Raw genomic sequence first — 24,949 nt, 5'->3', positions numbered from 1 at the left:
CTGCCTGTTTCATTGGAACTAGTGAAGCTCCCCACGACAACGTTGCTCCCAGTCCTGTTGAGGTGCAACCTGTCCCTTTTGAATATGTGTCCCTGCCCCAGAACTGGTCCCAATGCCCCTAGTATCTGAAGCCCTCCCTCCTGCACCATGCCTCAAGCCACGCATTGATCCTCCTTATCTTCATATTTCTACTCTCACTAGCGCATGGCATTGGGAGTAATCCAGAGATTACTACCTTCAAGATCCTTTTTAACTTCCTCCCCAGCTCCTGAAAATTTGACTGTAGGACTTGAATACTTGTGCTGTCTCTCTGTTGGTACTGACATGTACCACAACTTCTGGATCAATCTCTTCCCCCTGCAGAATATTCTGCACCTTCTCCATTATGTTCTTATCCCTAGCACCAGGGAGGCAACACACAATGCGGGGCTCACTATGACTGTTTCAGAAATACCTGTCTGTCTTCCTAACTATGAAATCTCCTATAATGACTACGTTGCTACTCTTTGCAGCCCCTTCCTGTGCAGTCACGTTCCCATTAGTGCCTTGGTGTGGACTGCACTCCTGCAAGGTGTCTTCACTCCCAGCAGTTTCCAAAGCTGAGTACCGGTTTGAGTGGCGTAAACCTCGAAGACTCCAGTTTTTTACTACTCTTCCGGACGGCCACCCTTGTACTATCCTGAACTCTTACTGTCGTGGGGTGATTGCCTCCTGGAACGTACGATCCAGGAAACTGTCATCCTTCCTGATGCTCCACAGTGACTGCAGCTGCCCCACAATCCTGAGCTTGAACTCAAGCAGCTGGAGACACCTTCTGTATGTGTGGTCCCCCAAGACACGTGAAGTGCCCTGAAGTTCCCACATGGTGCAGGAATTGCAAGCAACAGGTCTTCGCTGCCCATCATGATATAAAAAACTCTCTATTCCCTCTTTTGGAATCTAATTAGTACCTTGTTTCAACTATTAATTTTAGTTAATGCCTCTAGACCTGCTCTGTTCTGACACTCATTATTAATTGACTTACTATAATACTGACCTGGCTCGTGCTGACAGTGCTTTTAGTATTTTTTAACATGCCCGTTATCCAGTTTCTCCCTCTCCTACCTTCTAACCAATTCCCTATCCAAGCCAATAGGTTGCCTATAATTTCAAGCGCCCTCAGTTTTGTTAAATGCCTTGTGGAAGTCCATATAAATAATATTCATAGACACTCCCTTATTCATCATGTTAGTGACCTTCTGAAAAAAATTCGACTCAATTTGTTTGACATTTTATTGACCTTTTATTAATCCATGCTGGCTCAGATCAGTTCATATTTGTTCAAATACTCAGTCACTCTGTTCCTAAAAGCAGATTCCGGTAACTTTCTCACAACAAACATTAGACTAACAGGCTTATAATTTCCTGGTTTATCTCTCCTACCCTTCTTAAATAATACAGTGATATCAGCAGTTTCCCAATCCATGGGGACAATTCCTGAATCAAGAGAGTTTTGAAAGATCATGACTAACGCATCAACAATTTTTCACCTTTTACTAACCTGCAATGAAATTGACTGGGTCTTGGGGATTTGTCTATCTTTAATCTCATTATTTTCACCATTACTTTTTTTTTAACTTTATATTGAATCTAGTTAGTTCTCTCCTTGGTTTATTTTTATTCTTCCTTAGAACATTTTTTCTTTGTTACAAGTACTATATAAATACAATTGTTGTTTAGTCTCAGAGTTAGTATGTGATTGATAGCCCTGAGCCCATGGTCAGGCACTGTATGATTCCAGTGCTCTGCACAAGTGATTGATTGGTGGTCCCAAGTGTGAGTGATCACTAAAAAAGAAAATAACAAGTTCATTTCTATATAACTTTGGCGCATCACTCAAATGTCTCAAAGCACTTCATGTACAGCAAACTACTGGATGAAGGACAGTAACTGTTCATTAGACAATTGCAGCAGCCAAATTCTAAAATCGGTTTACAGCAATGAGGCAAATGACCAGTTGGTTGAGAGTGGAATGTCTCTTTAATATAAACTAAATAGTACAATTTTAAAGGAAGTGCTGGAACAGAGACACCTGGGGGGGTGGTGGGGTGATGTATGTACAGAAATCTTTGAACGTGGCAGGACAAGTGGAGAAGGCCATTTGAGAAAACATAATGGCTTTCTAAGCAGAGATGTGGAGTGCAAAAACAAGGAAGTTGTACCAAAACTTTATAAAACGCTGTTTAGATCTGAGCTGGAAAATCATATCCAGTTCTGGCCACAACACTTTAGGAAGGATGTCAAGGCCTTGGTGAAGGTCCAGAGGCAATTTCTTAGAATTGGATCAGGGATTTCCGTTATGTGGAGACAAAAAAAGAAGCTTGCATTGTTCTCCTTAGAGCAGAGAAGGTTATGGGGCGATTTTAATAGAGGTGTTTAAAATTATGAAGGGTTTTGATACAGTAGTTAGGGAGAAAGTGTTTCCACTAGCAGGAGTCTCGGTAACCATAGGGCGCAGGTTTAAAGTAATTTGCAACCAGAGGGGAGATGAGGAAAAATATTTGTATGCAGCGAGTTGTTGTAATCTGGAATGCAATGCCTGAAAAGCTGGTGGAAGCAGATTCAATAATAACTTTCAAAAATGAATTGGATAAATACTTGGAAAGGAAAAATTTGCAGGGTTATGGGGAAGGAGCATGGGATTGGGACTATTTGATAGCTCTATCAAAGAGCAGGCACAGCCATGATAGGCCAAATGGCTTCCTCTATGCTGTATTATTGTTTGATTTTTCAAATAAAATCCTTGAGTAACAGCTATTAGCCTAAGTCTTGGGAGAATCAGATTGTATGGATAGTAGGTTATGTATATCAGGGACTGAAGGAAATCATTACAGACTACCAGTTGTATTTGGGACCAGTTGCCCGACTGGAATTAGCAATGTGAGTGGGGGGGCTAAAAAATGTCAACCCAGTATTACCCAAAATTGACACATCCTGGCACACTCATGTATGGGTCTCACTGCAGCATTTTTTGAGAATGGAAGGTGTTCACTTATGTTCTGATGCTTGTTTATTTTATTTTTATTGTGTTTCAGGCCATCTGGAAATCAATTCTGAGCAATGTTGATGCCATTGAGGATGCCACAGATTTCTTCAAATCTGGAGCAGCTTCCATGGACGTGGTCAGGTAATTCTTTTCTTTTTAAGCTTTGTGTGTTTGTATGGAGCTACATGGAGGACACAGCACTTCACCCTCTCACTGAGATGCTGACACAATATCCAATTCCATTTACAAATGTCACAAAGTTCTTTAGAGAAAACATTTTTATCCTGAAATACTATATAAAATGAGTTCAGCATAATTAAAAACATTGGTATATGTTTAGGCTGGTTGAAGAAATCAAACAGAAATGCACTGGCCTGCAGCTGCAGAATGAAGATGTTTACATGGCAACAAAGTTTGAGGATTTCATCCAAATGGTTGTGAGAAAACTGAGGGGAGAGGATGAAGAGGAGAAACTGGAGGTGGATTATGTAAGTAGCTCAACGTCAGTTCAGTGATCAGTAGACTGACCGGTTTTCCGTCCTCTGATATACCAAGTACTGAGGGATAGCTATCATTATACTTCTACCTTGCAGGTCCCATTCCAGTCACCAGTGACCTGAGACATTAGTCTGTCTGCAGTTCTTAGAATAAAGACATCTTTGAACCATTTTATAGTTGCAGTTTTCATGGGGACTACATTGTTTAAAAGGCCTTCGACATTGAATTTTCAAACTGTTTAGTTTAGTTTAGAGATACAGCACTGAAACAGGCCCTTCGGCCCACCGAGTCTGTGCCGACCATCAACCACCCATTTATACTAATCCTATACTAATTCCATATTCTTATCACATCCCCACCTGTCCCTATATTTCCCTACCACCTACCTATACTAGGGGCAATTTATATTGGCCAATTTACCTATCAACCTGCAAGTCTTTGGCATGTGGGAGGAAACTGGAGCACCCGGAGGAAACCCACGCAGACACAGGGAGAACTTGCAAACTCCACACAGGCAGTACCCAGAATCGAACCCGGGTCGCTGGAGCTGTGAGGCTGCGGTGCTAACCACTGCGCCACTGTGCCGCCGTGTTGTTTAGTTTGTTAATCATTTGTGATTGTACTCCAGAATTCTGAAAGATAATGAAATGAGTCATTCATGGCAGTTCTGGGTGAAGGTCTTTATGATAACTTACAACATTGGGTTCTAATTTTAAGGTTACGATGGATGTAAATGACATGACTGTGAAAATGCCACACCAGTGCTTCATCGATGGCAGGTTTACAAATTCAGAAGATGGAAAGACATACAACACTATCAATCCCACCGATGGCTCTGTGAGTGACCAATCCTTAAGTGAAGCTCATCCATATGACAAAATAAACTGGCATCTTTATCGAGGACAATGTTGTTATATTCCTTGTCCTATAAGTAACTGATAGTGACAGCCATATAACTAGCATAAATGTGATACTTGTGATTTGTAATGGTCTGTAAATGTACAGGCATACCAGTCTAGTGAATTAGTAAATTCATTGGTCTGTTCGGCAGGTGATCTGTGAGGTGTCATATTCAACAGTTGCCGATGTTGATAAAGCTGTGGCAGCAGCGAAAGATGCGTTTGAAAATGGACAGTGGGGAAAGATGAATGCAAGAGACAGAGGGAGATTGTTGTACCAGTAAGGGCTTTCTGAAATTCCCATTACTTACAATATGTAAGAATATGCACTGTAAGTTATTCAATTTGCTGACTAGTTATCACCCTCACTTCAATAGCTGACTCTTGCTATGAAAAACACTGGCAAACAAGATTGAGCTGCTGGATAATGTACGTTCCCATGCATGGTGCTGTGTCTGTTCGATAACATGCTTGCAGTTGTTAACTTGAAAATTTATTTTATATTTAGCTCTGCAAGAAATATTTGTTCAGAAAATGGGTGTAATTTTGTGTGTGTTTGCACCCAGAGACACCCACAATCAGGGTGTACAGTAAATACCCAGAGTAGAAGATCAAGGAAATTTGGGCACTAATGTTATGCATGTAAAGTTATGTTATGCTTCAGTTTCCTTGCTCTTTTACATCTGTTCATTGATCCCTGCCCCAAATGCAATTTGGGTAATTCTAATGGTTTCACCTCCAAGCTAAAGAGCCGCACACAAATTTCTTGTATTTGCACTGGCTCAGAATAGATGTTAAAATTGCCCCCAGAAGCACAGCAGGGTATCATAATTTTTCTGGTCTTTTATTGCAATTGTTTGAGCAATGGTTTTTATTTTTCCTCACCGAGACCTGCTCGGTATTTGAGAACAGTGGTTTTCAAACTTCTTTGGTTGAAGGACGACTTTTTAAATGGGTTAGTAATCACAGAACCCTCCCCCCCACCGCCACCTAACTTATATAACACTCAGAATATGAAAGTGCTACGTGTAAAGATTGTTTTAATAATGCCTTTAAGAAAACGAGTTTTTACTTATAGATATTAGTGAGATGGGCATGCCTGCTCCTCACTGCAGAGTCTGTCTATCCTTATGTGCTCCCCTTCGAGGTGAGACAGCCTGCACATGTTGTGGCTGCACTCAGCTCCTGTCTCCCAGCTCACATGAGGTGTGTCTCCGGCTGCCGCTCATTCGCTGAAGTGCTCGGTAGGCAGTTTCACATTATTTTGCGAATTCCTGGAAATTCTCTACGGACCCCAGGGGTCAGTGGACCCCAGTTTGAGAACCACTGTCTTAGAAACTATTTTCATGGTTTCAGAATGAATCACATGGAAAATTGAAAAGCTTCCATGATTGCATGTTCTTCAATCTGCTGTGGTTAATGTGGATAAATGATAGTTTGATAGCTTGTCACTTCCATTTTCATAATTTAAGAAGGCATATACGGTGCAAGTTTGTGCTTTCCCCGGGTTCTGATTGCTTATACAGATTTATACATTCCTGTTTGTAATAATGAGATTGGTTGGAAATTTGGGTTTAAATTCATATCAGCAAAATGGGGACTGAATGGGCGAAATTTGGTGTGTAACTTTCCGATTACGCCCCACAGGAAATTACAATATTTTAATACTGGAAAGGGTGGGATGATTCTTTGCTTGTTGAGAGAGCATCCTATAACACTGTGGGGAATCACAGGCTGCACACCTGCATCCTCCTGAGATATATAGCTTCCTCCTGTTTCTAAGTTTTTGTGTTCCTGTGCTTACTTTGTTCAACTGTAGACTTGCAGATCTGATGGAGGAGCATCAGGAAGAACTTGCCACCATTGAGGCCATTGATTCGGGTGCTGTGTATACACTTGCTCTGAAAACACACGTTGGAATGTCCATTCAAACATTCAGATACTTTGCAGGATGGTGTGACAAGATCCAGGTACAGACCTAATGCACCCCTTGGACCTTCCATTCGCTTGTTATAAGAATGGAAACAATGAATGCTAACTGCAGTGGTTCTAAGCCATTCCATTTCTCTTTTTTTTTAAAGTATGCTTTCTGAACACATTCCTTCTAAATTGGATCCATTAGTTCTCGGGAGAGCTGAAGGTTTGTTTTCACGAATAAGTGGTGTGTGATAAAGTCCAAGAGCAAAGAGACATTCCAGGACAAATTATGAGAGTGTTTATGTTGCTTCTGACTTGTCATATGCCACTATCCCAACTAGTTTAACTCTCCTGATCACACATGGATTACCACTCCTCATTATGTAGCGCTTCACTTAAAGAGCTTGAAATCTGACTTGGTTATTTTATTAAAAAGTAGGTTCCAGACTAAAATTTAATCTGAGTAATTTTGATGTCCTTTAGGGTTCTACAATCCCCATTAATCAAGCACGTCCCAATCGTAATTTAACATATACAAAGAAGGAACCACTGGGGTAAGATGGTGAATTCATTTGTCAAATACTTTGGTAAATAGCCTGGAAATGTAAAATATGTTTTAAGGGAGAATGTTTGACCAGAGCAATGATCAGGTTGGATGTGACAGCTGATTATTGATGTTTTCCAGTGTTTGTGCGATTGTTATTCCCTGGAACTACCCACTCATGATGCTGGCATGGAAGAGTGCAGCGTGTCTGGCTGCCGGCAACACGTTAGTACTAAAACCAGCACAGGTAACTCAACACAAACTTACACTGTTAATAACCCCTTTTTAGGGGTTAACTTGTCCAGTCTCTGCTTATAATGCTATCTAAATAGCCCTGAAACATCTACATGACAATAGCTGGAAATGCTCGCTCTCCAAATGGAGGCGAGGTTAAATCTCACCTTCCCTAATGACCTGGCAAATCCATGACTCACCGTGTGAGGAACCGTAGGAAGCAGAAATAACACTTTAACTTACTTGGCTAAGTCAAGTTTTAATGTCCCTTCTGCCATGTAAATGTGTCTTTGAGGAAAATAACCTCTGGGTCTTTAGGGAGAAGGGAAGAGAACTTTGAAAACTGTGGCATCTTTCTCTGCTTATGGTCAGTAACACTGAAATGCAGATTTTTAAAAAATCGAGTGATGTCAGATCACACCTTATTGCTCTGCTTCTACATCCCATCGCTGTGTCACTGTGTAGTGTCGGTCAGTTATTAACCCGTCATCATCTTTTAAAAATGCAGAGTAAACATCTGTGTTCCTTCAGTTATAATGCGTTGGGTGGAGGGAGGTGGAGCCAGACAGACTTGCTGTCACATGAAGCTGTTCCACCCGCTGTGCACATCTCCCAACGTGCGCCAACCTCCCACCATGTATCACCTTGATAAGAAGGATTAGCTGAACATTTACTACAGTTTTATTCCCCTTTAATACCCACAGGTTGGAGCTGCAATCAGCAGGGTTAGTTCCAAAGTGCACTTTGTCTCTTTATGATTGAATGGATTGCTAGAAATATTAACATGATCATCTTGATTCTTAAACATCTGTTTATAAATTTTGTATAGCAGGAATGGCCAGTAAACGAGCACAATTCAATGCTGGGGGTAATTTTAACTAGTTATGCCCTTTGGGAATCTGGGGATTGGGTGGATCGCCGATTTTACCCAATTTTGAAGTCAGTGGAGAGTGATGTCGGCAGAATATAAACCAGCATTCCACCCAATCCTTGGGTTATCCCTTTGGTGAGTTAGGGTACAGTAAACCCCACATTCCCCTGTGGTGACTGTCTGCTTTTTATTCCATCCAGGTGACTCCGCTGACTGCGCTGAAGTTTGCTGAACTGGCAGCACGAGCTGGTGTGCCAAGAGGAGTCATCAATATTCTTCCTGGATCAGGTGATCTGGCATTTCCTCCTTGACTGAAATCAATAAGTTGTCATATCTATATTTGGGGGTGGGGAGTTTTGGGGGTGACCAACTGATCGTTGTATTTCCGTACAATATACACAGTGAGAGGCTGCTTCATTCTTTTCATGTTCCCCCACACCTCCCACCCAACCCCAGCTGACCTGACCATACTAAACTCTCAGTTGGAAATTGAGTGGAATCAAGGCCCTTCCCCAGGGAAGGAAAATTGGATGAAGCTCAGTCAATGGAAACAAGGCCACCAGATGCTGTCTAGAGTGCGGAAAGAGCAGGAAATTGATGGAACATTTTAAACAAAAAATAAAGTTGGAATGAAGCTTGACGTGGAGAGAAGGATTTTCCTTCTACCCTGGAAGGGAGCTGTTCTTGCCCTCTGCCAGTGCTGCAAACTTTTATGGTATTATCATAATGAATCTCTCCCCAGTTATCCCTCAGACCTGCACTCATATTGCTGAGGGATCTCAATGGAGAGCAAGCTGAAGCCTTTGATCCCCCAGTTCATTGCCTCCCACTCTTGCATATGCCACCATCAAGCCTCCTGATCAGTGCAGCCAGTTTATTCCTGAACTAACCATCTATGCAGCTTCTTAGCACCAGATTTATCCTTTTTTTAAAAATTCATTCATGGCCATGGCTAATTTCCCTTGAGAATGTGGTGGTGAGCTGCATTCTTGAACCGCCGCAGTCTGTATGGTGAAGTTACACTCTCAGTACTGTGAAGGAGGGAGCTGCAGGATTTTGACTCAGCAACAATGAAGGAGTGGTGATATATTTCCATTTTAGGATGGTGTGTGGAGGGGAACTTGCACGTAGTGGTGTTGCCATGCGCCTGCTGCCCTTGTTCTTCCAGTTTGTAGAGGTCGTGGGTTTGGAAGGTACTGTTGAAGGAGTCTTGGTGAGTTGCTGCAGTGCATTTGGTGGTGAAGGGAGTGAATATCCAAGATGGGGTGCCGATCAAGTGGGCTGCTTTGTCCTGGATGGTGTCGAGCTTCTTGAGTGTTGTTGGAGCTACACCCATCCAGGCAAGTGGAGAATATTCCATCACACTCCTGACTTGTGCCTTGTAGATGGTGGACAGGCTTTGGGGAGTCAGGAGGTGAGTTACTCGCCGCAGGATTCCTGGCCTCTGACCTGCTCTTGTAGTCACAGTATTTGTGGCTGGCCCAGTTAAATTTCTGGTCAACGGGATTTTGTTGTTGGGGGATTCAGTGATTATAATGCTGTTGACTATCAAGGGGATGTGGTTAGGTTCTTTCTTGCTGGAGATGGTCATTGCCTGGCACTTGTGTAGCACAAATGTGGTGATATTGGGTGTCTTTAATTACCCAATTATCATTTGGGATTATGTTTAGAGTAATGGGTAAGGAGGGGGAGGAATTTCTGAAATGTGTTTAGATGTAGTGCCAGTGGACTAGAGTACAGCTAATGCCTCTGCAGTATTTTGCTTCTATCTAAGCTAATGTTATACTGTTATTTAAAAAGGGAGAAAGGGATAGTCTGAGTAATTACAGGCCAGTCAGCCTAACCTGGAGGTGAGAGTGACTGTCCTTGACATCAAGGCAGCATTTGACCGAGTATGGCATCAAGGAGCCCTAGTAAAACAGGAGTCAATGGGAATCAGGGGGAAAACACTCTGCTGGTTGCAGTCATACCTAGCACAAAGGAAGATGGTTGTGGTTGTCGAGGTCAATCATCTCAGTCCCAGGACATCACTGCAGGAGTTCCTCTGGGTAGTGTTCTAGGCCCAACCATCTTCAGCTGCTTCATCAGTGACCTTTCCTCCATAAGGTCAGGAGTGGGGATGTTCGCTGATGATTGCACAATGTTCAGCACCATTCATGACGACTCAGATACTGAAGCAGCCCATACCCAGATGCAGCAAGACTGGACAACATCCAGGTTTTGGCTGATAAGTGGCAAGTGCCAGGCAATGACCATCTCAAATGAGAGAGAATATAGCCATCGCCCCTTGACATTCAATGGCATTACCATTCTGCTGCTGGCCCACAGTGCCTCATGGATGTACAGCTTTTGAGCTGCTAGATCTGTTTGAAATCTATCCCATTTAACACGATGTAAGGTATCCTCAATGTGAAGATGGGACTTTATCTCCACAAGACTATGCTGCTACCAATACTGTCATTGAAAGTTGCATGTGCAATGGATAGATTGGTGAGAACGAAATCAAGCAGGTTTTTCCCTCTTGTTGGTTTCCTCACCTGCCACAGACCCAGTCTAGTAGCTATGTCCTTTAGGACTCAGTCAGCTTGGTCAGTAGTGGTACTACCGAGCCATTCTTGGAGATGGACATTGAAGTCCCCCAACCAGAGTACATTTTGTGCCCTTGCTACCCTCTGTTTCTTCCAAGTGGTGTTCAACGTGGAGAAGTACTGATTCATCAGCTGAGGGAGGGAAGTAGGTGGTAATCAAGAGGTTTCCGTGCCCATGTTTGACCTGATGCCATAAAACTTCATGGGGTCTGGAGTCAATGTTGAGAACTCCCAGGGCCACTCCATCATACCTTTATACTTCTGGTGGGTCTGTCCTACCACTGGGACAGGCCATACCCAGGGATGGTAATGGAAGTCCAGGCCCCTCGACTACTAGTCCAGTATTTTCGCCACTAGATTGTACTGTACCCGCCATCCTGCAGTTCAAACTGTTTTGAATCAAAATGCAACTACCCAACTTTGGTACTAATGAGAATATTTAACAGTTGTAAAACTACATAGTGTCTGAGCACCACAAGTGTTTTCTAAAATTTCACGTTTGACTCCAGGTGGCGTTGTAGGGCAGCGGCTGTCTGAACACCCAGATGTTCGCAAACTGGGGTTCACAGGATCTACTCCAATTGGAAAACAGATTATGAAAAGGTATGTTTAACAATTGGTCCTTCGGAATGTTCTAGAGGAACCATATCAAACTCCCCATGTTTCCTGCATAACCCAATGGAACAGATAGTGAATTGTTTGGGGTTAGTGGGATGCAGAGTGACTACGTTTTTACAGATTGTTTGACAATCTATGCCAGGTATCTAAGCTTCTTTCCTGACGCATTTCCAGCCCAACAACAATGGATTTAACGTTTAGAATACTTCTGTATTAGAGATTTTGCACTTAAAAATTTATTTTGCATTTAGACATAGAAGGCAATCTTCCCTCTCAGCTGCGTAACCTGAAAGTCCCCGTGCAGGGCACGCACATGGCAGCTTCTGTGCGTGGATGTGGAAAAAAATTGAAAGGGGCTGTGCACTTAAACAAATCGGCCATGCCCTCCAGAACAAAATTAGAGGGTACACTGCTTGGAGGTTCTGCAACATTATACCATTTGTGAAGTTTGGAACAATTGTGTGTTGCCTATGGCGTTGATTCAGATCATTACTCATCTAAGTAGCTGTAGCTAGAACAGGTCTCCTACATTTGCAGCAAATACCAGTGCACTACTGGTTCACACAGATGTGCACTATTAGTTAACACAGTTATCATGGGTGTGCGCTGTTGATTCGTAGAGATGCAATTAAAAGAAAAATCCAAGTGCTTGAAATCTGAAATAAAAACAGAATATATTGGAAGTACAGACTAATAGATAAAGGATAAATGCAAAATACTGTGGATGCTGGAAATCTGAAATAAAAACAAGAAATGCTGGAACCACTCAGGAAGTCTGGCAGCATCTGTGGAAAGAGCAGAGTTAACGTTTCGGGTCAGTGACCCTTCTTCGGAGTTCCGAAGAAGGGTCACTAACCAGAATAGATAAAGGATCAGTCCTCAAAGCCTTCACTTGTCTTTTTTCTGATCTGACATCCCTGCTGTATACTTCCAGCATTTTAACAACACAAGAAATAGCAGCAGAGTAGGCCAGATGACACGAGGCAGACAGTATCGTGGATAGCATGTACAAAGAGGTGATCACACCACAGGCTCAGACTACCCAGGCAGCAAGGGAATGGGTGACCACCAGGCAGAGCAAGAGGGCTAGGCAGGCAGTTCAGGAATCTCCTGTGGCTGTTCCCCTGCAAAACAGATATACTGCTTTGGATACTGTTGGGGGGAATGGCCTCTCAGGGGAAAGCAGCAACAATCCAATTAGTTGCACCACGGTTGGCTCTGCTGCACAGGGGAGGAGTAAAAAGTGTGGGAATACAATAGTTATAGGGAATTAAATTGTAAGAGGACTGGATAGGCGTTTCTGTGGCCGCAAAAGGATGGTATGTTAGCTCCCTGGGGCTAGGGTCAAGGATGTCTCAGAGCGATTACAGGACATTCTGAAGGGGGAGGATGAACAGTCAGTGGTCGTGGTACACATTGGTACAAACGACATAGGTTAAAAAAAAGATGAGGTCCTAAAAGCAGAATATAGGGAGTGAGGAAGTAAGTTGAAAAGTAGGACCTCAAAGGTAGCGATCTCAGGATTACTACCAGTGCCACGTGCTAGTCAGAGTAGAAATAGCAGGATATATCGGATGAATACGTGGCTGAAGAGATGGTGTGAGGGAGAAGGGTTTTAGATTCTTGGGACATTGGGACCAGTTCTGGGAGAGGTGGGACCAGTACAAACTGGACGGGTTACTCCTGGGCAGGACCGGGACTGATGTCCTAGGGGTCGTATTTGCTAGAGTGGTTGGGGAGGGTTTAAACTAAAATGGCAGGGGGATGGGAACCTTTGCAAGGAGTCAGAGGAAGGGGGAATCAAAGACAAGAACAAAATACAATAAGGGGAATAAGAAAAGTGATAGGCAAAGAAATCAAGGGCCAGAATCAAACAGGGCCACAGTGAAAAATAGTGGGAAGGGGACAAGTAATGTTAAAAAGACAAGCCTTAAGGCTTTGTGCCTTAACGCATGGAGCATTCACTATAAAGTGGATGAATTAATCGCGCAAATAGATGCAAACGGGTATGATATAGTCGGGATTACGGAAACATGGCTGCAAGGTGACCAGGGATGGGAAATGAACATCCAGGGGTATTCAGTATTTAGCAAGGACAGACAAAAAAGCAAAAGGCGGTGGAGATGCATTGCTGGTTAAAGAGGAAATTAACGCAATAGTGAGGGAAAGATATTAGCTCTGACAATGTGGAATCTGTATGGGTAGAGCTGAGAAACACTGAAGGGCAAAAAATGTTAGTGGGGGTTGTATATCGACCCCCAAACTGTAGTGGTGATGTTGGGAATGGCATTAAACATTCAATTGTAAGAAAACTAGGTAGGCGTTTCTGTGGCCGCAAAAGAGACTCAAGGATTGTATGTTGCCTCCCTGGGGCTAGGGTCAAGGATGTCTCAGAGCGGATACAAGACATTCTGAAGGGGGAGGGTGAACAGCCAGTGGTCTTGGTACACATTGGTACAAACGACAGGTAAAAAAAAGGATGAGGTCCTAAAAGCAGAATATAGGGAGCTAGGAAGTAAGTTGAAAAGTAGGACCTCAAAAGTAGTGATCTCAGGATTACTACCAGTGCCACATGCTAGTCAGTAGAAATAACAGGATATATCGGATGAATACAATGAGATGGTGTGAGGGGGTAGGGTTTTAGATTCCTGGGACATTGGGACCAGTTCTGGGAGAGGTGGGACCAGTACAAACTGGACGGGTTACACCTGGGCAGGACCGGGACTGATGTCAGAGTGGTGATGTTGGGAATGGCATTAAACAGGAAATTAGAGACGAATGTGATAAAGGAACATCTGTAATTACGGGTGGCGTTAATCTGCATATAGATTGGGCAAATCAAATTCGTCACAATATCGTAGAGGAGGAATTCTTGGAGTGTATATGGGACGGTTTTCTGGACCAATACGTTGAGGAACCAACTAGAGAACAGGCCATCCTAGACTGGATATTGTGTAATGAGAGAGGAATAATTGACAATCTAGTGATGCGAGACCCCTTGGGGATGAGCAACCATAATATGATAGAACTCTTCATCAAGATGGAGAGTGACGTAGTTGATTCTGAGACTAGGGTCCTGAATCTTAGTAAAGGAAACTACGAAGGTATGAGGTGTGAGTTGGCTATGATGGATTGGGAAACATTACTTAAAGGGATAACGGTGGATAGACAATGGCAAACATTTAAAGAGCGCAAGGATGAACTGCAACAATTGTTTATCCCTGTCTGGCGCAAAATTAAAATGGGAAAGGTAGCCAAACCATGGCTTACAAGGGAAATTAGAGATAGCATTAGATCCAAGGAAGAGGCATATAAATTTGCCAGAAAAAAACAACAGACCTGAGGATTGGGAGCAGTTCAGAATTCAGCAAAGGAGGACCAAGGTATTGATTAAGAAGGAGAAAATAGAGTACGAGAGCAAGCTTGCGGGGAACATAAAACTAACAGTAAAAGTTTATATAGGTATGTGAAGAGAAAAAGATTAGTGAAGACAAATGTAGGTCCCTTACAGTCAGAAACAGGGGAATTTATTATGGGGAACAAAGAAATGGCTGACCAACTAAATGTATACTTTGGTTCTGTCTTCACAAAGAGGACACAAATATCATACCAGAAATTTTGGGGAACACAGGGCTTAGTGAGAGAGAGGAACGGAAGGAAATCAGTATTAATAGAGGAATGGTGTTGGGGAAATTGATGGGATTGAAGGCCGATAAATCCCCAGGGCCTGATAGTATACATCCCAGAGTACTTAAGGAAGTGGCCCTAGAAATAGTGGATGCATTGGTGGTCATCTTCCAAGATTCTATAGACTCTGGAACAGTTCCTACAGATCGGAGGGTAGCTAATGTAACCCTACTATTTAAAAAGGGAGGTAGAGAAAAGGCAGGGAATTATAGACCAGTCAGCCTGACGTCGGTAGTGGGGAAAATTCTAGAGTCCATTATCAAAGATTTTATAGCAGAGCACTTAGAGAACAGTGGTAGAATTGGGCAGAGTCAGCATGGATTTACGAAAGGGAAATCATGCTTGACAAATCTACTAGAATTCTTCAAGGATGTAGCTAGTAGAGTTGATGAGGGGGGCCAGTGGATGTGGTTTATTTGGACTTTCAGAGGACCTTTTTCAAAATAAAATAATAATAAAAAAGACTTTCGACAAAGTCCTACATAAGAGATTAGCATGTAAAATTAATGCGCATGGGATTGGGGGTAGTGTATTGCAATGGATCGAAAATTGGTTGGCAGACAGGAAACAGAGTAGGGATAAATGGATCTTTTTCCAAATGGCAGGCAGTGACTAGTGGCGTACTGCAGGGATTGGTGCTAGGACCCCAGCTATTCACAATATAATATTAATGATTTAGATGAGGGAACTAAATGTAATATCTCCAAATTTGCAGATGACACAAAATTGGTTGGGAGGGTGAGTTGTGAGGAGGATGCAGAGAGGCTTCAGGGTGATTTGGACAAGTTGAGTGAGTGGGCAAATGCATGGCAGATGCAGTATAATGTGGATAACTGTGAGGTTATCCACTTTGGCAGCAAAAACAGGAAGGCAGATTATTATCTGATGGGTTATTAACTGAGAGAGGGGAATATGCAGCGAGACCTAGGTGTTCTCGTACACCAGTCGCTGAAGGTAAGCATGGAGGTCCAACAGGTGGTAAAAAAGGCAAATGGTATGTTGGCCTTCATAGTGAGAGGATTCGAGTACAGGAGCAAGGATGTCTTGCTGCAATTATACAGGGCTTTGGTGAGGCCACACCTGGAATACTGTGTGCAGTTTTGGTCTCCTTATCTGAGGAAGGATGTTCTTGGTATAGAGGGAGTGCAGAAAAGGTTTACCAGACTGATTGCTGGGATGGCAGGACTGACGTATGAGGAGAGATGGCGTCTGTTAGGATTATATTCGCTGGAGTTCAGAAGAGTGAGGGGGTAATCTCATAGAAACCTATAAAATTCTAACAGGACTTGACAGGGTAGATGCAGGAAGGATGTTCCCGATGGTGGGGGAGTCCAGAACCAGGGGTCATAGTCTAAAGATACGGGGTAAACCTTTCAGGACTGAGATGAGGTGAAATTCCTTCACCCAGAGAGTGGTGAGCCTGTGGAATTCACTACCACAGAAAGCAGTTGAGGCCTTGAGGCAATGAGGGAAACATTGTATGTTTTCAAGAAGGAGTTAGATCTAGCTCTTGGGTCTAAAGGGATCAAAAGGTATGGGGCAAAAGTGGGAACAGGTTACTGAGTTGGATGATCAGCCATGATCATAATGAATGGCGGAGCAGGCTCGAAGAGCTGAATGGCCTACCCCTGCTCCTATTTTCTATGTTTCTATGACCCCTTGAGCCTGCTCAGCCATTCAGTAAGGTCATAGGAAACATAGGAGCTTAGGAGCAGGAGTAGGCCATTCAGCCCATCGATCCTGCTCCGCCATTTAATACGATCATAGCTGATCATCCACATCAATACCTTTTTCCCACACTATCGCCATATTCCTTTTTGTCATTGGTATTTAGAAATCTGTCTATTTCTGCTTTAAACATACTCAATGACTGAGCTTCCACAGCCCTCTGGGATAGAGAATTCCCCAAATTCACAACCCTCTGAGTAAAGAAATTTCTCCTCATCTCAGTCCTAAGTGGCTTCCCCCTTATTTGAAATGCTGTCCCCTGATTCTAGAATCCCCAACCAGGGGAAACATCTTAGCTGCATCTGCCCTGTCTATCCCTTTAAATATTTTGTAGGTTTCAATGAGATCACCTCTCATTCTTCAAAACTCTAGAGAATACAGGCCCAGTTTCCCCAATCTCTCTTCATTGGACAGTCCCACCATCCCTGGAACAAGTCTGGTGAATCTTTGTTGCACTCATTTATGGCAATAATATCCTTCCTAAGATAAGGGGACCAAAACTGCACACATTACTCCAGGTGTAGTCTAACCAAGGTTCTATACAATTGAAGCCAGACTCCACTACTCCTGTACTCAAATCCTCTTGCGATAAAGGCTAACATACCATTTGCCTTCCTAATTGCTTGCTGCACCTGCATGTTAGCTTCCAGTGACTTCTTGACAAGGACATCGAGTTCCCTTTGTACATCTGCACTTTTTAATCTCTTACCATTTAAGAAATACTTTGCACATCTGTTCCTCCTACCAAAATGGATCACCTCACATTTCTGCACATTATCTACCATGTTCTTGCTCACTAAGTCTGTCCAAAGCCCCTTGAAGCCGCTTTACATCTTCCTCACAACATACATTCCCACCTAGTTTTGTGTCATCCGCAAATTTGGAAATATTACATTTGGTCCCCACATCCAAATCATTGATATATATTGTGCACAGTTGGAGCCCAAATACTGATCCATGCCAGTATATTACCTCTTATACCATGTGCTTTATTTTGCTAATCAACCTCCTGTGGGGGACTTTATCAAAAGCCTTCTGAAAATCCAAGTATATTACATCCTCTGACTACCCCTTAACTACACCGTCCCGCACAACCTCACATCCCTTGATTCTCTTAGTATTCAAAAATATATTGATCTCTGTCTTCAATATACTCAATGACTGAGCATCCACAGCTCTTTAGTTTTAGAGATACAGCACTGAAACAGGCCCTTCGGCCCACCGAGTCTGTGCTGACCATCAACCACCCATTTATACTAATCCTACACTAATCCCATATTCCTACCACATCCCTACCTGTCCCTATATTTCCCTACCACCTACCTATACTAGGGGCAATTTATAACGGCCAATTTACCTACCAACCTGCAAGTCTTTTGGCTTGTGGGAGGAAACCGGAGCACCTGGAGAAAACCCACACAGACACAGGGAGAACTTGCAAACTCCACACAGGCAGGACCCAGAATTGAACCCGGGTCGCTGGAGCTGTGAGGCTGCGGTGGTAACCACTGCGCCACTGTGCGGTCCTTGCGCCATATGTAGTGAATTCACAACCCAAGTGAAGACATTTCTCATCTCAGTCCTAAATGGCTGACCTCTTATTCTGAGACGATGAAAGATATCCTTATTTAGTTTTATGTAAATTTTACAGAACAGAAAATAGAAAATTGAAATTAAAAATTATATAAAACAGACCTTGCTGTTTCTCGGTTAGGGAATGACATCACATGTGAATAAATAAAATTACGTTTGGAACAAAAGCTACTTGACAGGGGTAGATGCAGGAAGGATGTTCCTGATGGTTGGGGCGTCCAGAACCAGGGGTCATAAACCTTTCAGGACTGAGATGAGGAGAAACCTCTTCACCCAGAGAGTGGTGAGCCTGTGGAATTAGCTACCACAGAAAGCAGTTGAGGCCAAAACATTGTATGTTTTCAAGAAGGAGTTATATATAGCTCTTGGGTCTAAAGTGATCAAAGGGTATGGGGTGAAAGCAGGAACAGGTTACCGAGTTGATCAGCCATGATCATAATGAATGGCGGAACAGGCTCGAAGGGCCGAATGGCCTACTCCTGCTCCTAATTTTCTATGTTTCTATGCTACAATCTCAGTCTTTCGCCTAATTAACCTTGTCTGCTGCGTCCTAAAATATAAAGGTGTGATATTTTAATTATTTACCCAATATAATCTGTAACTTTCCATTTCAGGGAGGGTAGGTTCACAGGAAAAATAAATTGGTGCCCTCTAGTCCCTCTGTCGGATAAAACCTCCTAATGCCTCTGTGCCCTCATCTTCAGATCCAAGGATCACTTTTCCACTGGGTTGGTCTGCCTTACTAGTTTTCCTACTCATGTTGTGAAGTTAGTTTTTTTCCCCTTAACATCCCCAGGCCAACACCCTGCCCACGTTCATCCACAAATACGCACACCCACCTACACCCACACAAACACACCTATATATGGGCTCTGCAAGAACGGCTTTGGTGGCCTGCGGGATGATTTAATTAGGCATAATTTTTTTTCCAGATGTCTGACTGCGGGATTTTAAAAAAAATCGCAGTTAAACCAGCGGCGTGTTTGCGGCGGTCTGGGGTCTCCCCCCCACAACCCGCACGGTGGCAGATTGCAGCTTTACATGTGTTTCCATACCATGGACATTCATTACCTTCCACTTATTCAAATTAAGTCCTACCTGCTAGATTAAGTGAGCAGCGAGTGGTATTGCCGTGCCACCCGGTTCCCGTTCATTGGTGTATGCCAGTCGGCATTGTGCAGTTGTGTCAGTGGTTTCATGTCTTGAACTCATGGGCACAAGGAAGGCCAACATTGGAATGGGTGTTTGGCTCCAGGCTCAGCACCAGCAAGGGAGATTCTTCTCAGAGGAAGGCAGTGGGAGGGGCGGGGTGTGCATGGAGGAGCAGGAGAGGGAGGAGGAAAGGACAAAGCATGGAGTGATCAGGTGCATGGAGAAGCAGGGGAAGGTTCTCAGGGAGGAAAGGGTGGGGTTACCGGGTACATGGAGGAGGAGGGGAGGATCCAGGCGTGTAGCGGTTGTTATTGCTGCTGAAGCTGGCTGCGGGGGTGGTGGGTTGATATGAGCATTACTGTCATGAGGGGCCTAAAGGGGGGGATGAGTGTTGTGTACGTCGGGGTCCTGTGGGGAGAATTCAGGGTACTGGCTGGCAGAGGGAACGGTCACTGTCACAGGGGGCAATTGGATTTCATAAGGGGGCAGGTTGAGACTTAGGGTTGGGTATTCAACTACAACAGAGGGAGGAGAACAGGACTAAACAGTAACATCGAGGTGGATTTGAGGAGGATCAAGGGCGAGAATCGGCATTCGGATGGTAATGGGAGTAGGAACAAGAGAGAAGGGATGGCATGAATAAATTGATTATGACTCGGTCCAAGGTAATGGGGGGGGTTCAATGGTAACAGAGGGAAAGTGTAAGGTTAGATTGGGTAGGTCAAGGGTGCAGGTTGGAAGGTGGCAGGAGGTTAGAAGGTGGGAGAAACTTGCCTTAGCTTGGCGCCATCGTTGGGTTCCCTAGAGTGAAAGGGGTGATTGACTGTATTCATGTGGCCATTAGAGCTCCCTGGGACCAGCCTGCTGCATTTGTGAATCGTAAAGGTGCACAAATGGTTTGTGACCACAGGAAAAGAATCATGCAGGTTTGCGCTTGTTTCCAAGGGAGTTGTCACGACTCTCTCATTTTGAGGAAATCACAGCTGCCAGGACATTTTGATGAACCAGCCAGTGTGGATGGCTGGATCCTGGGTGACAAGGGTTTCTATAATAAAAGCAAAATACTGCTGGAAATCTGAAATAAAAACAAGAAATGCTGGAACCGCTCAGCAGGTCTGGCAGCGTCTGGAAAGAGAAGCAGAGTTAACGTTTCGGGTCAGTGACCCTTCTTCGGAACTTTATTACCCCCTTTCTACATGGTTGATAACACCAGTGCGGCATCCCCAAAGTGCAGATGAAGAGAGATACAATGCTGCTCACGCATCCACCAGAGCCATTATCAAACACATTGACATGTTGAAAATGCACTTCCTCTGTCTTGACCGGTCTGGAGGGGCTCTTCAGTACTCGTCACAGAGGGTCTCACAAATAATTGTCTGCTGTGTATTGCACAACCTGACAATTGGACGTGGTCATATTTTGCATGTGGAAGAACAGGAGGAACACCAGTCCTCCTCAGAAGAGGATGACTATGAAGAGGGTGAGGAGGATGACAACAATGCAAATGATGCTGTTAAGGGCCATGGTGAGACATGCAAGGGACATTAGGGAGAACCTCATGTTTGCACATTTCAGACAATATTGAGGCAGTTCATAAAGGAACATTCGGAGGAGAAAATAAATTCTCCAAATATGTTCACATACAGCTGTAATTGAAAAGAAGAGCTCTTAGAAACATAGAAAATAGGAGGAGTAGGCCATTCGGCCCTTCAGGCCTGTTCCGCCATTCAAAAAATATCTTGGCTGATGGTCTAATTCAGTACCCTGTTCCTGCTTTCTCCCTATATCCTTTGATCCCTTTGGCATTAAGAAATATATCTATCTCCTTCAGGTTCACCACCCTCTGAGTGAAGCAATTTCTCCTCATCTCAGTTATAAATGGCATATCCTGTTATCCTGAGACTGTGACCCCTGGTTCTGGACTCCCCAGCCATCAGGAACATCCTCCCTGCATTGAGCCTGTCTAGTCCTGTTAGAATTTTATAGGTTTCTATGAGATCCCCTCTCATTCTTCTAAACTCTAGTGAAAAGAGGCCTAGTCGACACATACATCAGTCCTGCCATCCCAGGAATCAGCCTAGTAAATCTTTTTTGCACTCCCTCCAAGGCAAGAACATCCCTCCTCAGATAAGGTAAGGTAATCTTCTGACCAACAGCACGCGAACCTGCAGCAGAGATGCCCAACGGCCTGTCTGCTGTCAACTTCATTGAAAGTGACCTGCGCCTCCATGGAAATATTGTCCTGCATCAAGGCATTAACCAAGACACATAGGAAGCTACAACGTTGCAAAACTTTGATGTGACCAGCACGTCAATTCTTTTCTGGGTTACAAAGGAACTGCAAATATCACCTATGCAAGCAAGGTAAGGGGGTGACCACAGAACTACAATTGTAAGGCATGTTGGCAAGGAAAAAAGTGCAAAATCAAATGAACCCTCATTGAAAAATGAAGGCTCAAATCAAAGGACATTGGACACTTTCAGAAATGCTTTGCAAGCATCAATGTGTTCCTGCCATAAGCCTCCAATAATCATTTTCCTTTACAACTGAAACAAAGCAAGTGATTTATGAGAGTGCATCAAATATTAAAGCAAACAAATATGTATTGAAATGTCCTTAATATGTGTACAATATTTACAACACCCGTGCCAACTTCGTGATCAAAAATGTTTTATTCTGTTTCCTACCACTATATCTCAGTTCAACTCCAGCTTTAGCAGCGGAGGTGGAGGCAGTCTGCTCAGTGCCCCATTGCTGTGAATGACCGTGGTGGGTGTCCTCTGAAGGAACGGGGCCTTGGTGGCTCCATCCTACTGGGGGTCTGCAACACTGGTGCTTGAGAATGCCTTGTGTGCTTGCCTGCTGGTGGTAAGGGGGTCAGTGTTGGCTGGGTGGGGGTGGTGGGCAGTGGAGAAGGATGAGACACTGCTTACACTGGGGGAGTCCTGAGGGGATGGATCCTGGGTAGCTGGCACATGCTCATCCTCCATCTGGGTGCACGATGTCACCTGCCTGTCTTCATGAGGGGAAGGAGCACCTGGAGGGCGGTCCAGGTTCCTCGTCCCCCTCCTGCTTAGACTCTGCTGCATGAAGCCCACATCAACAGCGGTGGAGTGGGCACTCGAGTGCTCAATCAGACTCGCCAGACTCTCAACTGAGGAAGCCATACACTCAAATGCCTGGGACATGACATAGAGTCATAGAGCTTTACAGCACAGAAACAGGCCCGTCGGCCCATCGTGTCTGTGCCGGCCATCAAGCATCTAAATATTCTAGTCCCATTTTCTAGCACTTGACCCTTAGCCTTGTATGCTATGGCATTTCAAGTGCTCATCTAAATACTTCTTAAATGTTGTGAGGGTTCCTGCCTCTACCACCTCTTCAGGCAGTGCGTTCCAGATTCCAACCACCCTCTGGGTGAAAAACTTTTTCCTCAAATCCCTTCTAAACCTCCTGCACCTTACCTTAAATCTATGCCCCCTGGTTATTGAACCCTCCGCTAAGGGAAAAAGTTTCTTTCTATCTAACCTATCTATGCCCCTCATAATTTTGTATACCTCAATCATATCTCCCCTCAGCCTTCTCTGCTCTAAGGAAAACAACCCTAGCCTTTTCAATCTCTCTTCATAGCTGAAATGCTCCAGCCCAGGCAACATCCTGGTGAAATCTCCTCTGCACCCTCTCCAGTGCAATCACATCCTTCCTATGGTGTGGTGACCAGAAATGTGCACAGTACTCCAGCTGGGGCCTAACTAGCGTTTTATACAGCTCCAATATAACCTCCCTGCTCATATTCTATGCCTTGGCTAATAAAGGCAAGTATCCCATATGATTTCCTAACCACCTTATCTACCTGTGCCTTCAGTGATCTATGGACAAGTACACCAAGATCCCTCTGACCCTCTGTACCTCTGAGGGTCCTACCATCCATTGTATATTCCATTGCCTTGTTAGTCCTCCCAAAATGCATCACCTCACACTTCTCAGGATTAAATTCCATTTGCCACAGCTCCGCCCATCATAACAGCCCATCTAATCTAAGGCTTTCCTCCTCACTATTTACGACACCACCAATTTTCGTGTCATCTGCGAACTTACTTATCATACCTCCTATATACACGTATAAATCATTAATGTACACTACAAACAGCAAGGGTCCCAGCACCAATCCCTGTGGTGCAACACTGGTCACAGGCTTCCACTCGCAAAAACAACCCTTGACCATTACCCTCTGCCTCCTGCCACTAAGCCAATTTTGGATCCAATTTGCGAAATTGCCCTGGATCCCATGGACTCCTACCTTCTTAACCAATCTCCCATGCGGGACCTTATCAAAAGCCTTACTGAAGTCCATGTAGACTACATCAACTGCTTTACCCTCATCTATACATTTCGTCACTGCATCAAAAAATTCAATCAAGTTACTCAGACACGATCTCCCCCTGACAAAGCCATGCTGACTATCCCTGATTAATCCCTGCCTCTCCAAGTGGAGATTAATCCTGTCCCTCAGAATTTTTTCCAATATTTTCCCTACCACTGATGTTAGATTCACCGGCCTGTAATTACCTGGTTTATCCCTGCTACCCTTCTTAAATAATGGTACCACATTCGCTGTCCTCCAATCCTCTGGTACCTCTCCTTGTGGCCAGAGAGGATTTGAAAATTTGTGTTGGAGGCCCTGCGATCTCCTCCCTTGCCACACATAACAGCCTGGGATACATTTCATCTGGGCCTGGGGATTTATCCACTTTTAAGCCCACTAAAACAGCTAATACTTCCTCCCTTTCAATGCTAATATGTTCAAGTATATCACAATCCCCCTCCCTGATCTCTACACCTACATCGTCCTTCTCCATAGTGAACGCAGATGAAAAGTAATCATTTAAAACCTCACCTGTGTCCTCCGGCTCCACATACACATTGCCACTTTGGTACCTAATGGGCCCTACTATTTCCCTGGTTATCCTCTTGCCGTTAATATACTTATAAAACGCCTTAGGATTTTCCTTTATCTTGCCCACCAGTGTTTTGTCATGTCCCCTCTTCGCTTCCTGATTACTTAAAAAAGTACCCCCCCTACACTTTCTATACTCCTCTTGTGCCTCCACTGTATTCAGCCCTCTGCATTTGCCATAAGCCTCCTTTTTTTTTCCTGATCTAATCCTCTATATCTCTTGACATCTAGGGTTCCCTAGACTTGTTGGTTCTCTTTGAATGACTCCCACTGATCTGATGTCGACTTTCCTACAAGTAGCTGCTCCCAGTTCACTTTGGCCAGATCCTGTTTTATCATCTTAAAATCGGCCTTCCCCCAATTCAGTACTTTTATTTTCGGTCCATCTTTGTCCTTTTCCATAACTACTTTAAATCTTACAGCGTTATAGTCACTATCCTCGAAATGTTCCCCCACTGACACTTCGACCACTTGTCCGGCTTCATTCCCTCGGATTAGGTCCAGTCTCTGCCCCTTCTCTGTTGGACTATCTACGTACTGGCTCGAAAACCTCTCCTGTCTGCATTTTAAGAATTCCTCCCCCTTTAAGCCTTTTGCACTAAGACTATCCCAATTGATATTGGGGAAGTTGAAATGC

General features: G+C 43.9%; 1 protein-coding gene across 1 annotated transcript in view; it reads left to right on the top strand.

The window, feature by feature from the left end:
• The window catches only part of aldh1l2 (aldehyde dehydrogenase 1 family, member L2), a 146,803-nt gene that overhangs the window by 75,771 nt on the left and 46,083 nt on the right, over window positions 1–24,949 (top strand). Inside the window, exons 9-17 of the mRNA XM_068058744.1 lie at window positions 3,075–3,166; window positions 3,366–3,513; window positions 4,241–4,360; window positions 4,575–4,702; window positions 6,242–6,392; window positions 6,823–6,893; window positions 7,025–7,130; window positions 8,189–8,276; window positions 11,086–11,179. Coding sequence (XP_067914845.1) covers window positions 3,075–3,166; window positions 3,366–3,513; window positions 4,241–4,360; window positions 4,575–4,702; window positions 6,242–6,392; window positions 6,823–6,893; window positions 7,025–7,130; window positions 8,189–8,276; window positions 11,086–11,179 — 998 coding nt within the window. The remainder of the gene's footprint in view (window positions 1–3,074; window positions 3,167–3,365; window positions 3,514–4,240; window positions 4,361–4,574; window positions 4,703–6,241; window positions 6,393–6,822; window positions 6,894–7,024; window positions 7,131–8,188; window positions 8,277–11,085; window positions 11,180–24,949) is intronic.

The sequence above is a fragment of the Heterodontus francisci genome, chromosome 27 (genome assembly GCF_036365525.1).
Source record: "Heterodontus francisci isolate sHetFra1 chromosome 27, sHetFra1.hap1, whole genome shotgun sequence".
Classification (NCBI taxonomy): Eukaryota; Metazoa; Chordata; class Chondrichthyes; order Heterodontiformes; family Heterodontidae; genus Heterodontus; species Heterodontus francisci.
Note: the sequence above shows the minus strand (reverse complement) of the source record. Positions and strands in the feature narration are given on the sequence as shown.